Source organism: Equus caballus, chromosome X (assembly GCF_041296265.1).
Source record: "Equus caballus isolate H_3958 breed thoroughbred chromosome X, TB-T2T, whole genome shotgun sequence".
Classification (NCBI taxonomy): domain Eukaryota; kingdom Metazoa; phylum Chordata; class Mammalia; order Perissodactyla; family Equidae; genus Equus; species Equus caballus.
In genome coordinates, this window is record NC_091715.1 from 67,586,886 (window position 1) to 67,607,929 (window position 21,044).

The 21,044-nt window shown below is 42.7% G+C and overlaps 1 protein-coding gene across 3 annotated transcripts in view; it reads right to left on the reverse strand.

The window, feature by feature from the left end:
- The window catches only part of SNX12 (sorting nexin 12), a 95,390-nt gene extending 76,660 nt beyond the window's left edge, over window positions 1-18,730 (reverse strand). For 2 of the 3 annotated variants that reach the window (XM_023634412.2, XM_070258360.1), the window contains exons 1-4: window positions 18,429-18,720; window positions 13,498-13,593; window positions 12,804-12,928; window positions 12,308-12,398 (exon numbers count right to left, since the gene is read on the reverse strand). In XM_023634412.2, the coding sequence (XP_023490180.2) occupies window positions 12,308-12,398; window positions 12,804-12,928; window positions 13,498-13,593; window positions 18,429-18,593 (477 nt within the window). In that variant the 5' untranslated portion in view covers window positions 18,594-18,720. Of the gene's footprint in view, window positions 1-10,522; window positions 10,678-12,307; window positions 12,399-12,803; window positions 12,929-13,497; window positions 13,594-18,428 lie in introns of those variants that run through there. The other variant, XM_023634413.2, reaches the window with a different exon arrangement.
- Between the last annotated feature and the right edge of the window lie 2,314 nt (window positions 18,731-21,044).

Sequence of the window (21,044 nt, forward strand, 5' to 3'; positions counted from 1 at the left end):
CCTCTCAACTGGCTCCTTTACATCGACATTTAGGTAGACTCCAGTCTCTCTCAACTTTAAGGGGAAAAAACTCCTTCTCAACTCCATCCTCCCATTCTCTACTCCTTTATAGAAAAATTTTTAAAATTCTTGAATGAGCTGTGTTCTCAACGTTCTTCCCACTTCCCATCACTCCACGAAAATAGCTATTGCAAAGGTCACTAAACATAAGAGATGCCTTCAGTCATCGGCTTACTTTGGTCTCTCAGCAGCCTTTGATACAGTATTAAATGTACCCTTTCCTTCCCTCCTTCTGTTAATACTCTAGTCCCTTGGCTTTCATGACACCTCATCCTTCTGGTTTTCCTCCTACATCTCTTCCTATTCTTCAGCTTCCTCTATGAGCTTTTCTTCTTCTACCTCCTACTTCCTATATAATCCAACCAAAGGCAGATAGAATGTGATTGGAAAATTATTATGGAAGGGTTACAAATTCTATTGCAAATAATCCTGCAAGCCTAAAACAAAGCTACTTCTCTCCCCACTATGACTCAATATCAAGTGAATAAGCATAGCCTTCTGCTGAAGTAACCCCCTGTGGTAGGCTAAATAGCAAAGGATGTCCACATCTTACTCCCCAGAACCTGTGAATATTTTACCTTTACATGGCAAAAGAGACTTTGCAGAAGGAAAAAAAAAAGACTGAGAAGATATGATTAAGTTAAAGGTCTTGAGATAGGGAGATTATCCTGGATTATTCTGGAGGCCCCAACATAATCGCAAGCGTTCTTGTAAGTGAAAGAGGGAGGCAGGAGAGTCAGAGAAGGAGATGTGAAGACCCAAGTAGAAGTGGAGTGGAGACTGCTAGCTTCGGAGATGGAAAGGGCCCATGAGCCAAGGAATACAAACAGCCTCTAGAAACTGGAAAAGACAAGGAATAGCTTCTCCCCTAGAGCCTCTAGAAGGAACACACCCCTGCCAACACATTGATTTTTAGCCCCATAAGACCTCTTTTGGACTTCTGACCTCCAGAGCTGTAAGATAATAAATTTCTGTTGTTTTAAGCCACTAAGTTTGTGGTAATTTGTTACAGCAGCAACAGGAAATGAATATACCCACTTTAAAAGGTAAAAAATAAAGAAACAAATTGGATCCTAAAGCAAAGATGGTTGGCCCCAAGAAAACTCTTCTGACTTCCCATTATGACAAGAAAAGCCTCAAGGAACCTCTTCTCCAGAGTAAGTCTAGTGAGACCACCTAGTGATTTTTCTGCTATCTTGCCTTGAGGGTTCTTTGTCTGGATGGGCTAGGTGACGACTCTCCCGCTCCCATCCTCTGGAACATACCTGGAACTAGGTCTGACTCTTCCCTTCCCCTTGGTCAACCACGGTGAGGATTTTTCTAGGAAGATGTTTAGCTCACCTATAGGTCACCTCTTCCCAGCATGAGAGTGGAGACCAGGAAAGAGCCAGCGCCACATAGGAAGCTCTCAATGATTAGCGGATGAGAGCTGGGTGTGGTGATGCTGGGCTCTGAATGGGATCCCTCTTTACAGGAAATGTCCCCCTTATCAGGTGTGTCCCAGTGAATGCAGCCAACTGCTGAGGTCAGAAAACACCATGGGCAAGACTTCAATTGAGGAGCCCTGGAGATTCACAATCCTAGGGTCTCTCTATTCTCTGCTGAGTCCCAAGACAGACAGTCCTTTGAAAACAAAGAACAAAAATATATAGGTCACTCACACTATGGTCACTCACACTATCCACAAAAATAAATCCTAGCTGGATCAAAGATGTAAGCACAGAAACCACTATACAAGTATCAGAAAACACAGAAGAATGTTAATGATCTTGTCATATGGAAGACCTTATTAAAACACAAAAATCAAAAGCTAAGAAAGAAAAGATTGATAAATCTGACCTCAAAATTTAAAACTTCTTTTCAATACAAGATACCACACAGTTAAAAGGCAAGAGAAAGACTGGGAGAAGATATTTGCAACATACATAAAAAAGGACTAATATTTTTCTTTAATTATCCTGGATCAGGAAGAGACAAACAATATAGAAAAACAGGTAAAGGATATGAGCAGGTATATCACAGAAAAAAACACAAATGGCCAATAAACATATGAATGGATGTTCAACTTCCCTATTATCAAAGTACTAGAAAGAAAACAATGAGATTCTATTTTCTACCTTTCATATTGGCAAAATTTAACATTTGATAATATTCAGTGTTGGGAAGAGTAAGGAGAAATGAGACCGCTTACACCCTGCTGGTGGGAGCATAAACTAGTACAGTCACGTTGGAGGGGTGTTTGGCAGTATCTACTAAGATTACAAATGCATAGTTTAGGATACCACTCCTAGGTATATGCCCTAGAGCAGATGTTCAAATGTTCTCAAAATGTGGTCCATAGATCCTTTGGGGAGCCCAAAACCCTTTCGGGGGTCTATAAGATTCAAAACTATTTTCATAATAGTATTAAGACATTGTTTGTCTTTTTTACTGTGTGACATTTGCACTGATAGTGCAAAAGCAAAGGTAAGAGGAAAAGAAAAAGCAAGACTGAGTAAAACTGCTAGTGCCTTAGTGCTCATCAAGGCAGTGGCATTAAACTGTACTAGCAGTCACTGTATTTTTCACCACCACACACTTAAGAACGTCCTTGGTGAAACAGTAAAAAGTATTAAATCTCCATCCTTGAGTAGATGGCTTTCTAATATTCTGTGTAACAAAACCGGAAGTACAGAGAAAGCACTTGTGTTGCATACTGAAGTACAACAGTTGACCCAAGGAAAAGCACTTGTGAGATTGAGTTGGGAGCTGAACTAGTCACTTTTTTCATAGAACACCCTTTTTCTTGAAATAATTACTGACAGATAAATTATGGCTATTCAGACTTGGGTATTTGGCTGGCATTTTCTCAAACATGAACAAGTGAACCTGTCACTTCAAGAAAAACAACTGACAGTATCTGGTGTCATTGATAAAATCTGAGCTTTCAAGCAAAAATTAGCATTTTGGAAAACTTTCACCTCCACCATACGCTTGAAATGAGAGCAGTGGTGATATTAATGAATGAGACATTGACACTGTATAATGAACCGTGTCTGCATTTGAAAGATCTGCATAACTCAGTGAACCAATATTTTCCAAATTGCCAGTGTATGGTGTTATAAAATCATTCACAGGCAAAAGATCTGTTGAACTACCAGGTAGACCAACAGATTTTAATATAACAAAGTATGGAAAGTTGATTAGGGCGGGCCTGGTGGTGCAGTGGTTAAGTGTGCATGTTCTGCTTCTTGGCGGCCAGGGGTTCGCCAGTTCGGATCCCGGATGCGGACATGGCACCACTTGGCAAAAGCCATGCTGTGGTACGCATCCCACATATAAAGTAGAGGAAGATGGGCATGGATGTTAGCTTAGGGCCAGACTTCCTCAGCAAAAAGAGGAAGATTGGCAGTAGTTAGCTCAGGGCTAATCTTCCTCAAAAAAACAAAGAAAGAAAGAAAAGTTGATTAACATGCTTTCAATATCCACATTAAAAGCAATTTTAAGAAACTATAACTTGCTGAGCATTGATGTAGTATTAAAGAATATCCACAATTATCTGAAAAGGCTATTAAAACACCTCCTCATTTTTCTAATTACATATCTGTGTGATATACTTCAACCAAAACATCGTAATAGAGAAAATGCAGAAGCAGATATGAGAATCCAGATGTCTCCTATTAAGCCTATTTTTTTTTAACTGCTCTTGTTTTTTTGTTTTCTTGTTGGTTTTTTTTTGGCAGGGAAGGATTCGCCCTGAGCTAATATCCATTGCCAATCACCCCCCCTTTTTTTTTCCTCCCCAAAGCCCCACTGCATGGTTGTATATCCTAGTCGTAAGTCCTTCTAGTACTTCTATGTGAGCCATCTCCACAGCATGGCAACTGACAAATGAGTAGTGTGGTTCCACCACCCAAAATGAACCCGGGCTGCCAAAGCAGTAAGAGTGCCAAACTTAAACCACCAGGCCATCAGGGTTGGCTCCTGTTAAGCCTATTAAAGAGAATTGCAAAAAATGTAATACAATATTCCTGTTGTCATTAATTATAATTTGGCTTTGGAAAAGTTATTTTTCATTTAAAAATATCATTTATGTTAACATGTAATGGGCTTATTGCTATTATTTTTAATGAATAAATATTTTTAAAATTTCTCACTTTTAATCTCTCATATATTGAATAGTGATAGATATAAACCCACATAAACAAATTCTCTTAGGAGTGTAAAGGGGTTCTGAGAGATCAAAAAGTCTGGGAACCACTGCCCTAAAGAAACTCTGACAAGGAGTCATGTTCAGAAATGTTCACAGCAGTATTGCTTGTAAAAGCAAAACATTGGGAAAAATCTAGTAGTCTATCAATAAAGAATGGTTAGGGCTGGCCCAGTGGCACAGCAGTTAAGTTTGCACATTCCACTTCAGCAGCCCGGGGTTCACCGGTTCAGATCCCGGGTGCAGACCTACACAATGCTTGGCACGCCATGCTGTGGTGGGCGTCCCACATATAAAGTAGAGGAAGATGAGCACGGATGTTAGCTCAGGGCCAGTCTTCCTCAGCAAAAAGAGGAGGACTGGCAGCAGATGTTAGCTTAGGACTAATCTCCCTCAAAAAAAAAAAAAAAAAGAATGGTTAATAAACCATTTTATAGCCATACTATTGGATATTATGCCACATTTTTTAAAAAAAAAATAGAGTAAATCTGGATGTGGCGAAATAAAAATGTTTCCAAAACACTGAATGAAAAAACCTGCAGGATATGTACAGTATGGTATACTTTTTGTAGAAATAAAAACACAACACAATGCATTTTCTAAAAAAAAAAAAAAAAAAGACCAGGAAGGCTACCAGGATACATACCAAACTGTTAACAGTTTTTTCCCCTTTGGGAAGGGGAAAAGAGGACTAGGATTGTGGGTAATGGCCGAAGGGTACTTTAGTCCCATCTATGTATAATGTTTTGAGTTTTTGTTTTTGTTTTACAAGGAGAATGTACTAGTGTAATTAAAGATAATGAGGAAAAAGGAATAAAGCCAACGAGGTCAAGCCCACTGGCATTGAGAAAGAAAGGACTCGCTCTGAGTGCAGGCTGAGAGGGCCAGTGTATTTGCCACAGTGGTTCTGGAGTTGATGAGTCTAGGCAAGAGCCACGAAGGGTGAAACCAGGCGACAGAGGGGATGGGCTGGCCGAAATGGTGGTGGCCACCTGGCCGGCGCAACTTTCTGGGTCAGACACCTCCTGCTCCCTTCCCGGGACTTAATACAAAGGCCTTCACAGCCGCAGAGCACAGCCTCTCCCGCTTCTGCCGTCATGAACCTCGCCCTGATGCCAGCAAACTCTTGCCCCATTCCCGGTCCCCACTGCCCAGCTCCAGATCCATGACCTCAGCGGACACATCAGAGGCAGAGCTCCAGGCTGGCGGTGGTGGAAGGAGACGAGCAGGCTAAGGCAGAGCTTCCCTAAGCGCCACACAAGAAGACTACAGCCTGAGTCGCCACAGCACACCTGGAGACACTCTGAGACACCAGAAGCGTGACGGGGATGGGGGTATAGAGGGCAGCTAGGTTGCGGGAGGGCGCAGTTACCAAATCCAGCGCACAAGCTCCGAAGCAACCTGCCGCCTCTTCCAGTGGCCGTGGGGCAGGCTTCGCTTTCGAAAGCAGCGCCACAGCGTTTCCATTGGTTTTCCATTCCAGCCAACCAGCAGGTCTCCCTATGGCCCACGCCTCGATTAAGAGGCCAATCAGGAGAGGGTATGTGCTTCCCATCGCGTAAGACCAACTAAAAGCTTGCTCATTTCTGACTGACACGTGGACAGCCAACCAGAAGAGCCGAGGGCTGGTGATTCAGCCTCCTAGTTCAGTCACCATCTCGATCTAGGTGCCTGTCCTTGTCTGTCCTGCCTGGAATCTAAGGTTTGGATTTGAGAGATATAACCAAAAAGGAGGTCCAAGCTGGAGGGATGGTGGCCCACGAGGCGAAGTAATATTTCCCCCAGTTTCCAAGGAGGTTGGCCCTGAGGTCAGATAATGTTGCTTTGCCACCAGGCTGATTGCTTCACTTTCCCCCAAAGTCAGGTAGGAAGAAGTCTAGGAACATTCAGGGCCTTTATGTTTGTGTGTGTGTGAGGAAGATTTGCCCTGAGCTAACATCTGTTACCAACTGTCCTCTTTTTGCTTGAGGAAGACTGTCACTGGGCTAACATCTGTACCAATCTTCCTCTGCTTTACGTAGGATGCCACCACAGCGCAGCTTGATGAGAGGTGCTAGGTCAGCACCCGGGATACGGACCCTGGGCTGCTGAAGCTGAGCAGGCGAACTTAACCACTACACCACAGGGGCCCGGCCTCCATTCAGGGCCTTCAATTAAGAGTGTTGGTTTATCTACAGTGAGGAGTGGTAGGGTTGCTCAATTAGCAGCAATAAATACTACTTGTAGAACAACTAAAATGAAATGTGCAGGGAAATTTTTTAAAACCTGATAGTGGTATCACCACAACTAAGTGTTCCAGAAAATGCAAATTAAAACTAAGAAATACCATTTTCAACAAGTAGTTTGAATAATTATCAGTTGTTTAATAGTTTTCCTCTTTTGGCAAAGAAACTTTTTGTGGGGAAACAGGGATTTTTCCACTTTTGGAGAGGAAACAGAAATTCTCATTTGCTGTAAGTGGGAGCCTAAACCACACTAAGAAGGCACCTTAGTAGTACCTACCAAAATGTAAAATGTACACATCCTTTGATCCAGCAATTCCTTCTCTCAAAATCTATCCCACAGAAATACTTAAATACATGAGCAAGGTTTTATATAGCATTATTTGTAACAGTGAATGATTGGAGACAAACTGCCATCAATAGGTGAATCATTAAATTGTGATACAACCATACTATGAAATGTTATGCCGCCATTTTTTAAAATGAGGTAAATTTCCATGTACTAATGAGAGGAAGTCCACAACACATTGCAAAGTGAAAAAATTCCGTTCAAAATAGTACATATAACAGACCAGTTTGTTTTTAAAATGACTATATACAAGTGTGTGGGTATTCATACATGTATCCGTGTGTATGAACATATGTATATTTATGTATGCATATATGCATGCAGTTATATACATATATTTGTGCATAGGAAAAGGTCTGGGAAGACACCAGATTAAGTTATTCTTGGAGAATGGGAGTAGGGAGAGGGAATAAGGAGAAATCTTTCCCTCTTGACACATTTATATTTTGTTTGAATTTTGTCAACTAGCATTACTTTTGAATTTTTATCACCACAATGAAACATTTTAACAAAATAGGCACTTTCGTCATCAGAACAATCAACAAAATTATAATTTATATATTTTAAATACGAATAATTCCATATAGGTATTTCATTTAAAATTTTCAGCTAGAAGACCTGGGGTAAAATTAGGGCAACTGTAAATCAAATCACCATTGAATTTCAGTGGGGTACTCATGACTTGATACAATAGGATGTGGGCAAACAAAACCTAATCAGGGTAAGTGAAGAGTCATTCATTTCTGGAAGAGAAAACTAACTACAATACAGCAAACTCCATCATATGGGAAAAACCGTGCTTTCACCTTTTTGGTGGCATCACCTCCAGGGTTTACTCAACTCCTTGGCAAAGGTTGGAAATCAGAAAAATTAGAGATTCAAGATACCTCAGTCAAATCCCCTCATTTTATAGTTGAGAAAACAGGCCCAGAGTGGTGAAGCAATTTGCCTAAGGTGCTACAGCCAGCTGATAGCATAGCCAGCTCCAGAACCTAGGTTTCTCTTCTAGGCTTAGTACTCTTTCTACTTTCAGATCTTCCTGAGTCTTCATTCCGATGACATATTAGGAAATATTTTTAAGTCTCATGAATATTAGACACCCCTACATTTAAACTTTAGAAAAATGCATTAACAAAATAAAAATGTATATCCCTCCATTAGCACAGATGATCAAAAGTTGACTGTATTTGGACAAAAAACATTATTGGTATAATAATATAACATTTTCTTGAAAAGTAATGCATAAATTTCTGTGAATCCAACTGTATTTTACTGTTAAGAACTACTGTTTTATCCAATTTCTGGTTGATCTTCAATTGGCAGTGCCTCTTAATCCTTTACCTTCAGTTTCTCTCTATCAAGTAGTTGATGATCTATATACAAACACTTAAAACCACCATAGGAAGAACCTATTTAAAGGAAGGCTGTAGAGATTTAAAGAATCCTTTTATAATATTAATAATTACCCGAGTTTGTAAGGAATGAGTTTTCTGTTCTCAAAGCATAGACAGATAGACAGACAGACAGACAGACAGACAGATAGATAGATAGATAGGCAGACAGACAGGCAGAGGAGAGAGAAAACAAAATTACAACAGGGAATAATCATTTTTTTGTACAAGCAAGGTGAAAAAAAAAAAAAAAGAAAGATAAGAGGAATGAGGGGTGGTGGGTAATCAGAGAGTGGCAGAGAACCACAAGCTAAATTAGTCACAAAGTGTTCATATTTTAAAATTAAACTTAAAACTATGATATATAAGTGGACTAACAACCATCTAACCTTCAGGCTATAATTACAGTGGTGTCTAGTTTTAGACTCTATGTCTTAGAGACATGTGAGGACCTTTGAGAGATTTCAGAATAATAAAGATAAAAGGGTTAAAAAATGAGCCAAGTGAGGAAAACTCAGAACTGTTATTGTGTCTAAGAAGAGATGATCAGGGGTGACTCAACGGTCCTCAAGGATATGAAGAAATACCCATTTCAGTGAGCAGCTGGTCTGCATTTCCACAGCAGAAAGTAATTTTATTTAAATTATTACAGCATATATTTGAAGATACAAGTGTTTCACCTAGGCAATCTCATCAAACAAAAACTCCAGAGAAGCCTGAATGCTGTCCACCTCTCCCATCCTTTACTAGCTCAACACCACATCTCAAAGAATGGGTCAAAGGGGAGATAAGGCATCTTTGGAATGTGAAGATTCAGACTTCTTTCGGGTCCAGCTACTGTGTTCAAAATTTTTTGTTAGCCTCTATCCCCCATGTCCAGTGTAAGGCTGAGCCGCTTCTGTGCTATGGATAAAGTGATTAATTAATAGTAAACACCTAGATGCATGCACAAACTTGAATTCCTCATAACAGTATGCTTCTTCTCAGTGTTGATGGGTAAGAGGGCTTGGATTGGGGTTCTTTCGGGATCCACTTACTGTGCTAAAATGGCCCATTTGACTCCAAAGAAGGGGAATTTACCTAACCTGCTATTAAAAAAAAAAAAAAAAGACTGGATAACCAGCTAGATGTGCCGGGACCTCTTATTTTGTCTCTAGCATTTTCTTGTCCTGTACAGACATCTGAACTAAAGTATAAGAAGTGTAAGGTCTATAAAGAAAGAGAATGCAATCATAGTCTATTTGTACCATGACCACCCCACCCCATCCCCAGCCCAGCTTTTATCATAAAGTTGGGCACACAGAAAGCTATTAACTAGTACTTGTTAAATGAATGTCATCTGTCCAAAATTTTAATATTTTATTTTATAGCTGCTTGTTCTAGTTATTCTCTAATTCATTGTCTAACACTGCTGCCTCTGAAGACTGCATTTCTCTCGTTATTCATCCTCTCTTATCTCACAGAAACATCTATTCTTCCCTACCCCCTCAGATAACTTTAGTCATCTAATTCCTGAACTACCAAAACCTCTTAACTTCCTTAATTCAGCCCCCACTCTTCTACTTAGAACCAAACATCAATGTTAAGTCACCTTAATTCATAATGTTTTGACCACATCACTTTCTATACCTTCTTTCCATGCTCAGTTACATGACTAAAACTAGCTTTGACTTCCCAAATGACAAGACTCCTACCTCCTCTCATTTCAAACTTTTCCCAAAACCCACTTTGTGTAGGAAGCCATTTCAGAACACCTTGGTCAGATGAAAATATCCACCCATCAAAAGTTCTCAGAGTTCACTCACCTTTCTGCCTGCATCAAATCTATTTGAAAGAAAAAAAGAAGTCTCAATTGAGGTAAAAAGCCCATGAAAGAAACAGTGTTTGTAGGTGGTGTGTGGGTGTGTTGGAGGATTAAGCACATGCACACACGTTTATGTACACATATAGTATATGCATATACATACATACACACACACATGCTGTAAATATATCCTGCCCAAATTAGCACAAACCCACAAGCTTAAAAACCAAATCTGCTAAATCTGACCCAAACCACAGGTACTGAGCCCTATGGATACTTCCTACAAGCAGATGCATTACCTTTGTGACAAAGTCAATTGCGAGTTGCAAGAAGGATAGGTAAATATCACTACAGGCAGCTAGGATTCTGCTTTTTTTTAAAACTTAAATGCAAAGCTTACTTATCACCTCAGGACATTGACCACGTGGTATGATTTCTACACAATACCCAGAATATCCTAGACACTGAGAAATACTAAATTTACAACTTAAGCAGGAAAACAGAGGCTTGCTTCACAGTGGTTTAATATGAACAGAGTTGAATATGACATTGTCTGACAGAAGAATGAATAGTTTGCTGAATAAAAGCCCCGAGTCAGGATATATACACAGCAGAAATGGGGCCTCAGGCTCTCAGCACTTGTGCACAATGAAAGAAGGAATCTTAAAAAAAAAAAAAAAGTCAATAACAGAGGATACAAATCAAAAAGGCAGCAACAATACCAACATTGGGGAGGGAGGAAAGGGAGCAGAGCCTCTCTCTAGGGGCTGCTCAGCCCCGGCAAAGGCTTGGCAGCTGGAGAGCTGATCTGTCTCAGGGAACTTCAACGTTTAGATGGACTCCAAATCCCAGGTCAAAATCTAATCCTAATCTCTCCGATCAGGGTCTTCTCAGAATCAGTCGTCCTTCTCCCCAAGACCCTGTATAGAGAACTCCAATCCTTCCGTGATAAGGAGTCTAAGCAAAGAACCCCCACTCTTGACCTGAAACCAGAGTTAACTTGCTCCCATCCCACCACTTGGGATAGATATCGGGGCCCAGCAAACAAACCACTACCTCCCAGAGAGAAGCCCAGGAAAGTTGCCAGCCTCAAGAAGCTGCTTCAGACTCTAAGATTTGGGAAATCCATATCCAGCTGCTATCCCTAGCTCAACTTCTGGAGAGAAGGCTGGAGGTCCATGGGAAACAAGTGCAGGCAGTTCAATAACCCTGTGACCAAGCTGGGAAGGGCAGTGACAACTCTTGCCTGAGCCCCATTCAACAGTTCAAAGTGCTTAGCAGAAGTCAGAGACTGTGTGGTTTGTTCATGCACTTCTGCCCTGTGGCAGCACTAAACAGGATGGGGGAAAGGAGAATGGAAGGAAGAGAGTGGTCATTCCCTTCCCTACCACCGGGAGGTACCTAGAAAATGATCCACGCCCACCCTTCAGGGAGTTACCTGGCAGTAGTGAGTTCCCCCCACCCCTCAAGCCACCAAACCTGCAAAGCTAACCCATAAAGCAGCAAGGGCTTGGGGAGGGAGAACTGCTGGTCCATACTAACTCACCTGCTGGTGAGCAAGAACAGCCAGCCAGAGCAGGGAGCCACAAAGGAGAGGGGCTAGGCAACAGGAGCTCCCTACTGTCCTACGGCTTTCTTCTGACTCTGAAGCAGCTATGATGATGGGCCCAGAAAACCCACACACCTTGCTCCACATAACAGACTGCTTATACTCTAGGAGGATTACTGCCATCAAAAGCAAGAAAGGAGAGAGAAAGCAACAAAAGAATCTGGAGAAAACTGGGAGCAGGCCTAGAGAAAACAAGGAGAGCTTTTGGGTCTCTATCACCTTCCCCAAAAGGAAAAAATTCATGCAGGTAGGAAAGGCAGGTTTTTCCCTGCTCGGCATTCCTGGTTAAACCTAAGTGTAAGAAAAATCCCCTGGACTTGCAGCATCAGTATGTATTCAAGTGCCTCACCAGCACGAGACCCGCCCCCCGACCCCAAGGTTAGCCTTCTGGCATGGGTAAATGCCCAAGAAATTGCCTTCTACTCTAATCCTCCCACCCACCCCCCAACCCCAAGCAAAGGGCATCTGCCTGTGGTTGCCCACCTCTCCTCAGAGAAGAGGATCCTAGCAGAGTGCCCACGGTATAGTCAAGTACCAAGGAACACAATGCCAGACAGTCTATCAGGCCAGGGGATGGGTAGCCAACTTCAGATCAAAGAGAGAAAGAGGCTTAGTGTAAAAACCAACGTCATTTCAGCAGGAAAGTAGAGGGCAAGTGGTGAGAGGGGCTCCTACTGGCGCACCTTCCCGGGGACGTAGTTCCTGTCAATTGCCTCCTCCTGCAGGAACATGTGTAGGCAGCGTTCATTCTGAGCCAGCGGATGCCCAGCAATTCTGTAAAGAGACCGAGATGGTTATCAGTAGTATTTGGGATTAGAGAGAATTCGCAGAGAGATGGGGGTGTGGACAGGGGAGGAAGGGCAAGGTCAGCCCTGAGGTTTAAGCAAGTAGAGAACAGCAGCAGGGCACCACTTCAACCCTAATATTGTAGAGGGGAAGGAGGATAGAGAGGTAGGGAGGGGGAAATCCCTAGACATGTCCAACATCCAGTGCTTTCTCAGGCCCCGAGGTACAGGATCAGAATTCTGCTCAAAGGAATGGAGTTTTACTATCCAGTCAGTCCACCACACAATTGGCACCACATCATATTACCCATTACAAAAGGGGAGATAGACGAAACATAGAGAAAGACTATGATGGCAAAAGTTGCCAAGAGGAGCCCCCAGGAACTTGGCTTACTTGTTAATAAACTGTTCGAGGCCCTGCCTCCTCTCTTCAATGAAGGACTCCTCAAAGATCCCTTCATCTCCTCGAAAAGGGAGCTGCCGCTTCAAGGCTTTCCCAGGCAGTGGGGGTACCACAATCTGCAGGCAGACACAAAATATCAGCCACACAGGAGAGGAAGGAGAGGGAATGAGATGCCAAGTACTATATACCTCATTTCCTGTTAGGCGTAGGGTCCATCCTACCTCACAGTCAGCAACTTGCAAGAACTGAGACCATAAGAACAGTGGGGATGGCTCAGGCCAAAAATTAATCCAACCCTGCTTTTGTAGGAGGACAGGTTTACTATCTCAAAAGAAAAGAAATAAACTCCAAATAGTCCTCCCTTTCTTTAACAATCCACTACCATCCAAGAATTTAGCTAGGCCTTTCCTAACACTGTACTTTCCATTTTTAGCACTTACAGGAGTTAAGCTGAATGAGTTTACTAGCCACTAGTTAAGTAATGCTTTTTCTTTACAATTTGTCCTAAACTCACCACTTTCAGGTTTCAAAGGGTATCACCCAGATGCAATATATTGGGATTTGGTAGATAGAGTGTGTTCACCCTCTCCACTACCTCCAAGATTTTATAGACTGTGATTTTATGCATTCTCAGTCTATGTGTATCTCCTCCTCCAAGGCTGCCACACAAGGAACGATGCCATACCTTACTGTCTCGCTCCAGCTCATTTTTTAGCCACTCAAAATCACTGTAGCGCCGTCGTACACAGGACTCCTTCAGCTTGAAGATAGGTAGGTTTGTCTACAGGGAAGGAAGGATAAGAGAAGAGAGATGGTAAGTAAGGTTCAGCCTGTGGTGGCCACCTGTCAGAACTACTTGGACAGGTCCCAGTGAAGAAATAGCTCCGATGAAGGTCGGCCCTGTGGCACAGCGGTTAAGTTCGCATGTTGCAATTCTCGGCGGCCCGGGGTTCGCCAGTTCGGATCCCGGGTGCAGACATGGCACCACTCGGCAAGCCATGCTGTGGTAGGCGTCCCATGTATAAAAGAGAGGAAGACGGGCATGGATGTTAGCTCAGGGCCAGTCTTCCTCAGCAAAAAGAGGAGGACTGGCAGTAGTTAGCTCAGGGCTAATCTTCCTCAAAAAAAAAAAAAAAAAAAAGAAATAGCTCTGATGGACCATGCTTCTAAAATTCTTTCAAAACACCACTGGGTGAATACCAATCCTTACCACATCCAGCCTTGTCACAGTTGGTGATTAGAAGTCCCTTGCTGCTTAGCATTTATCCTACAAATAGACTTGAAGTTGCATGTAAATATGTATGTACAAGGGTTTTCACTGCATTTTATCATTTGCAATAATAACAAATATCTATCAATCAGTAATTGGTTAAGTAAATTATGGTACACCTATTCATTAGAATACTGTACAACTAAGAAAAGAACGGGAAACATATACATGTGCCAGGACGGAAAGATAGTAAGTATTACAATCAAGATCCAGAACGGTATATACAGCTTGCCTCTTTTTGTATTTTAAAAAGGGATATGTGTATGTGTGTATATTTATATTTATGAATAAAATATTTATGAAAAGATACTGGTAATAGTGACTGACTTTGGAGAAAAAGACTAGGTAACTGGAATGGGTAGGAGGGTCACATTTTTCATTGTGCAATTTGAATTTATCATGTGCATGTATTACATTTTCAACTGAAAAGTGAATTTCAGTTCCCAGTAAAGAACAAGAGATAAGCACCTCCAAGGTATGCCTTTCTCTGCTTTTCCTGTCTAAATCCTCTCCATTCTACAAGTCCCGCTTCATCCAGGAAATCTTTCCTGACAAAACCAGCTTGATTTTTATTGGTCTTCCTCTGCTCTGAACACCTATGACACTTATATTTTAGTACTGCCTGACACGCTATTGTTTTATACATCATGCTTAGTCTTGCTACCTAACTAAATTGTAAATTCACTGAAATCAGGAGCTACAACTACTTCTGCATCTCCCTAAATGCGGTCTACACAAGTTACTCAATAAATACTCAGTTGATTCTAGAGGCCCTATGTATCTGTTTACCCTCTCCTTATTTAGAAAGTGCAGCAGAAATAGCAATTACATTACGTTGGCTTACCATAGCTTGTTCCGGATATAAATCAGCTTATTTCCACATCTTAATCATTGAGAATTTTCCCAAGGCTCTAATGGCAATGCAAATACCAGAGAAACAAAAAGCCTTGATCCTCACTCCTGTCTACAAGTTCTAAATAGAAATAGCCAGCTGCATGTATTAATACTGACTATATTTCCCACCAGCCAATTCAGATCAGCAGATGGAAATAAAAGGAACTAGCTTCTCTCCTTTCTCCACAACTGCCTCAGGGCAGGAAAAGAGCATCCTGGAGCCATGCTATAGCTTCCCACAGCACACACTACAACATACTTTATAGTCTTCAAGACTGGAAATTGTCTTTTCAGGATCCACTTCTAGGTGTAGGCCATCAAAAGCCCAATAACTGGCCAACTTACATTAGTTACAACTCTACCCAGGATCGAGGTCCAAGGAACGTCAACGGGTTGAAGTGGAGTGAGAGACGTACATGCCAAGTAATATTTTATTACCTATTCTTTAGAAGAATAAGAAACTGGAAACAGTGGTTTCTTCAGAAAGGGGAACCTCTGGAGGGCAGAGGGAGGGAGACTTAGTTTTTACACCTTTTGTACCTTTTGAATTTTGTACCATGTGCGAGTATTAACTATTCAAAATAAACCATTATAGAGAACATTCTCAGAATGCTGCAAGAAATATATACATGTATCAAATCATCACATTGTACACCTTAAACTTACACTTACGTGATGTTATACATCAACCATATGTGAATAAAGCTGGGGGAAAAATAATCCCACAAGAAAAAAAGTCCTTCAGTATCATGTGATTCCAGGCTTCCACCACAGTTCATTACAAATATTCTGATCCCCAAACAGTAGAACCTTAACTAGTAGGTTTTTACAGAAGCCAACAGAAGGGCCAAAGAAAAGAAAAAAATGCTGAGTAGATTCTTCCAAGACACAGAGACACCACCCACTGCCATTTTGTGGACTTCCTTCTTTGACTCACAAAAATGCTGTTCTTTCCCTACCCTGACAGAACGGTGACAATAATAGCCTTTCATCTCAGCACCTAGCCATCTAAGGAAGGGGCTACTACAGACTAGGATAGTCTCCCAGCTTCAACCTACAAATCACATGAGGAAGACAGGACTGTGTAGTACAGGATATAGAGAGCCCTCTGGCTCTGATTAACACAAAGTCAAGGGAAAGGAGAGAAAGAAGCACAGTTCAAGTCCACAGGACAACTGACATTTGAAAACTTCCATCTGCATTATGTGAAGTCACCAGGACACCTCTCCAGACTCCTCATTTCTTGAGGAGGTGGGAGGGGGGAAATTCTTTCCTGAGCAAAACGAAAGAGAACAGCTTCAGAAATATTTAGCTATTATACAAAGAAAAAAAGTCAGGGCTATCTGCTTCTGCCATACCCAATACCTAACTCTCAAAGCCCATTCTCTGAGTCTCATGCTCCCTATAATGCCTACAACAATCAATCACTTAAAATAGCAATTTAAAACCAAATCATTTCACCAATTTTTCCCCAAAACAGAATTCAATCAAATATTAAAAGCCTATATAGCCATACAAATTAACATAAACTACACAAATTAAGTCAAACTCACAGAACTACAAACTGCCATCAACCCTATCATCACTACACAATCAGATATTGTGGAAAAGACTGATGAAAAGCTTAGTGGGTAGAAAAACTTTGCACACTAAAGTTTTGCAACTTTAAGCGTTGCCAAAGAGACTAAAGTGTAGCAGAAAGAGTATGATGGGCTTTGGGGTCAGATAGACCTGGGTTCAAATGCCAGCCCAGCCACTTATTATTTACGTGTACATGGGCAAGTTACTTAAACTGCATTCCTCCTCAGTTTCCTATCTGTAAAATAGTGTTTTTTTAAGGATTTAACAACTAAAACCTAGTTCGGTGCCTGACACATAATAGGCACTGGGTGAACAGTTCCTGTTGTCATTAGAATGCCTGCAGTAGAGAGCTATCTCATTCATAAGCCCTAAGGCTCTTGGGTAATGCATCAATACAATGTCTCCAAAACCCCACAGCAGAGAGTCCTTATACTGAACAACGTATGCCCAGGCTTCCCCAGGTAACTTCTCTACCATGAACAGTTTCCAGCTTTTATCGTATTTTGAGAGATCTAACTTCCATTCTTCCCCAAAGAGATGATTTCAAATAGTTCTTACATAGACAAGTTTTCCTCATTTTTCACTATTCGCTTTTCTTTCTTGAGTTTGGACTTTGCCTAACTTGGAATTTGGAGATCATCATTTCTCAACCAGATTTCAAAGCCCAGGTAGGAGAGCACACTCTCATTCAGTTCATTCATTCATTCAAAAATGAAAGCACATACACTCTTTTAGGTCTTCAAATGCTGTTTGAGTAGCATGCTGTCCATAGAGAATACTCTGGCCCTCTAGTCTGAGAAGAAAACATAAGAAAAATTAGAAAATGGTTATCAAACTTTTTTGCCTATAACCATTTCAACTGGGCAAAATAACCTGCAAACTGAGTAGTCTATCTGCATATTCCATCCTTGCATTGTGGACCAGGAACTAGAGAATAAAGTCCCCTGCAGTGCACAATGGAAGAAGCCACTCCTGGGGCAGCCCTGAAATATCACATATTAAAGTAACTACAGACCAGGGTCTGAATCCAGAAGGTTAATCTAGGACAGAATTGAGAGCCAATAGATATTGAAATAAACATTCTGGATACTTTAAATCTAAAGGATCAGCACAAGAGGAGAGCAGCGACTGACAATCCACCAATCCCAGTGCAAGGCCAGGGTTCACAGTGAGACACAGCACGTGGTGGTACCTGAGAAAAGTTAAGCATAAAACACTTCTCTCCTTCAGATGCTAATTCTACACAAATCTGGGAAGCACTCAGTCTCAAGGAGACTCCTTTTCTTACTTCCGCTCCACCAAGCCCACTGCCTCCCTTTTCGGGGGTCTATCCTCCCTTGAATCCAGGCTTTGCTCAACTCCATCATCCCAGGGAGACCTCACTAGGAAGAAGCCGGGCCTTCCTGCCCTCCCTCTTCAGATTGACTTCCCACAACCTAGTTTAGTTAGGGGACCCAGTGATATAGCGCCTTGGCTTTCCACCCCCCAGCCCTCTTCCACGCTCCCTTCCCTCCTCCTGTCGACACAGTCGTGATTTCTATTTCCTTGATTCCTCACTCTGATCTTCTCCATCCTCCCCACCCCATCCAGCCATGCTTCACTTCTTGCACGAGCACTTGTTTTCCCTCACCCCGGTCCGGTGTCCCCCTCAGGAGTTTTCTGTACCCTCGGGCCACAACCGAGTCTGCAGACCTCTCTCCAAATCTATTAAGCTCTACTAAGCCCCAAATGACCCCTCCAAGCGTCTTCTCCACCGTTAGTCGTCCCTATGGCAGCCTCCCCCCAGCCCGCTCCCGCCCCCCCCCGCCTCCCTACCCCCCCGCCCAGCCGCCCGGTCCTCCCTCAGCTGTCTCCCTCACCCCGTGACTCACCCGCATGCGAACCTCATAGGTGGTGAAGCGCGCGCGGCCCACGCCCACCGTCTGTGGATTAAAGATGTCGATCTCCAGGAAGTTACTTGGCGGCCCATAAGCGTCGGTCAGGTCCTGCGGCTTCGAGTTAAGGCGCCGAGTGTCAGCTACCGCCGTGTCCGACATCTTTCCGAAGGAGAGACTGGGACCAGGGAAGGGGGGTGGGGGACAGAGGCCGGAGGGAGGAGCGCGCACGGCCCCTCCCGCTTGCAAAGTAACCAGCCAACCCACAGACAGCGGCGCCGCGCACGCGCGCCCACGCACGCACGCACGCACGCACGCACGCGCACGTTGCCCCGGACCAGGGCCCGGCGCCCTGAATTGCAGCCCAGCTGGCGGTTGTGTGTCCTGTGCAGAGGACGCGTCATTCAGTCTTCCGGGCGGTGTTTGTAGCCGCCCCGGAACCTGCATCTCTAGTACGTACCACCCAATGTCCTGGGACGCCCTCCAGGCGGTATCCGCCCATCGCTGCTCCTCAACCCAAGAAACGGTCTTGTACCGGGTCTCAATCAGCAGTGGGCACTGCCCCGCAAACTAGGATCCTACAGTGATAGGCCACAGCCCTGTGACCTGAATAAGTCAGAGTTCTGCGCGAAAATAGGAGGAGGGTGGTCTCTGGAGAGTGGGGTTCCAACAAGAGTACCAAAAACCTAGAACGCAGCCCCGCCGCTTGTGCCCCTGATAGTTTCAATTCATTCTACACGCAGTTGAGCGCTCGCTGAGCGTTATCTACGGTGCCAGGAAAGCAGTCAGGATGGGATAAACAAAGATGATTTCTCATTCTCACCTTTCAGGAAAATATGGGCATATCTTCATCTTCCACTTGTTGCCACATAAAAGCTAACTCCAGGTGTACTCAAATAATACATTTCTCAACAAATTGAAGGCATTTATTTCATACCTTCTATCGCTACTCTGCAGAGGTCCATAGTTGGCACTGCTCTGAGGTTGCTTGCAGCCCACAATGGAGACAGAATACGAGTCTACATGAGAATATCTATAGAAATATGTGTTGGGGCCGGCCCGGTGGCGCAGCAGTTAACTTCGCACGTTCCTCTTCTCGGCGGCCCAGGGTTCGCCGGTTCGGATCCTGGGTGTGGACATGGCACTGCTTGGCAAGCCATGCTGTGGTAGGCGTCCCACATAGAAAGTAGAGGAAGATGGGCACGATGTTAACTCAGGGTCAGGCTTCCTCAGCAAAAAGAGGAGGACTGGCAGTAGTTAGCTCAGGGCTAATCTTCCTCAAAAAAAAAAAAGAAAAGAAATATGTGTTAATATTTATATGACTAATTTACACATGGCCCATTTGAAGGGGTAGTGCCCCACATTAAGGGTGGTGATTTTAGGTCATCTTTTCTCCTTTCCGCACCTGCCCTCATCTGCAAAAAAAATTTCCCATGTCACTGATGCCTGAAATTCCTTCCACAGAGCACAAGGCCCGATAATTTCACAATTCAGTTATTTAATTCAATTTAACAGATATCTACTAAGCAACCACTTATGTGCCAGGCACTATGCTAAACACTAAAGACCTACAGTTGAGTAAGAAACTTCCTGCCCTCAAGGGGTTAACATTCTAGAAAGGGAGACAAGTAAATTAAACTAATACAATGTGACAAATACAAAATAAGCGAATGTTCAAAGCAGCACATAGGACATGAATAATTGGAGGAATTAGGGAAGGCTTCCTGGAGGAGGAAACATCTGAGTTTGACAGACATGAAAAGACATAAAGAACAAATAGGAGTGGAAATGGGGAAAGGTAATTTCTTGCAGAGGGAATAGCATAGCAAAGTCATTCTGATAAGAAACAGCATGATATTTTTAGGCAATTATCACCAATTCAGATTGTGTAATGGAAATGCTTAGAGAGGTAGGCTGGCTGGGGATGGGCAGCTGAGGGTGATCCTTCTATATTAAGCAAAGGGTCTCTGGCTTTATGATGTAGGCGATAGGGAGGCACTGAAGGACCTTCAACAGGAAAAAGACATGATCAGATTTGTGTTTTAAAAGGATTATTTTGCAGGCAACATAGAAGACGTGTTTGAGTTGAATATGACGAATTATAAGAGTATCAACAATAAAACTTAGAATCTGGTCGTGATGGTGGGAATGGAGAAAAGGGAGGAGATAGGACTGAGACTGAGGAAATAAATAGATAGGACTTGTATGTGATTAGATATGGTGGTAGTATAGTATAGGACTTAAGCATGTGAGCTATGAACTTAAGCTGCCTGGGTCAAAATCCCTGCTTCCTAGTTGTATAACCTTGAGCAAGTTATCCAAACAGTTTTCCTCATCTGGAAAATGGAAATGATAAGACTAAAAGCTACCTCTGGGGCTTTTGTGAGAATTAAATAAAATACATGCAAACAGGAAGTGTTCAGTAACTATTGGCTATTATTACTATTTGAGGGGAGAGGGAGGAAATTGAAAATGACTCCTGGGTTTCTGATTTATGTAACTAGGTGGATGCTGGTACCACCAATCAAAATTGGAATTACAGAAAGAAGAGTAAGTTTGGGAGGGAAGACAATGAGTTCAATTTAGATAAATCTGGGGTGTCTGGGAGGAGAT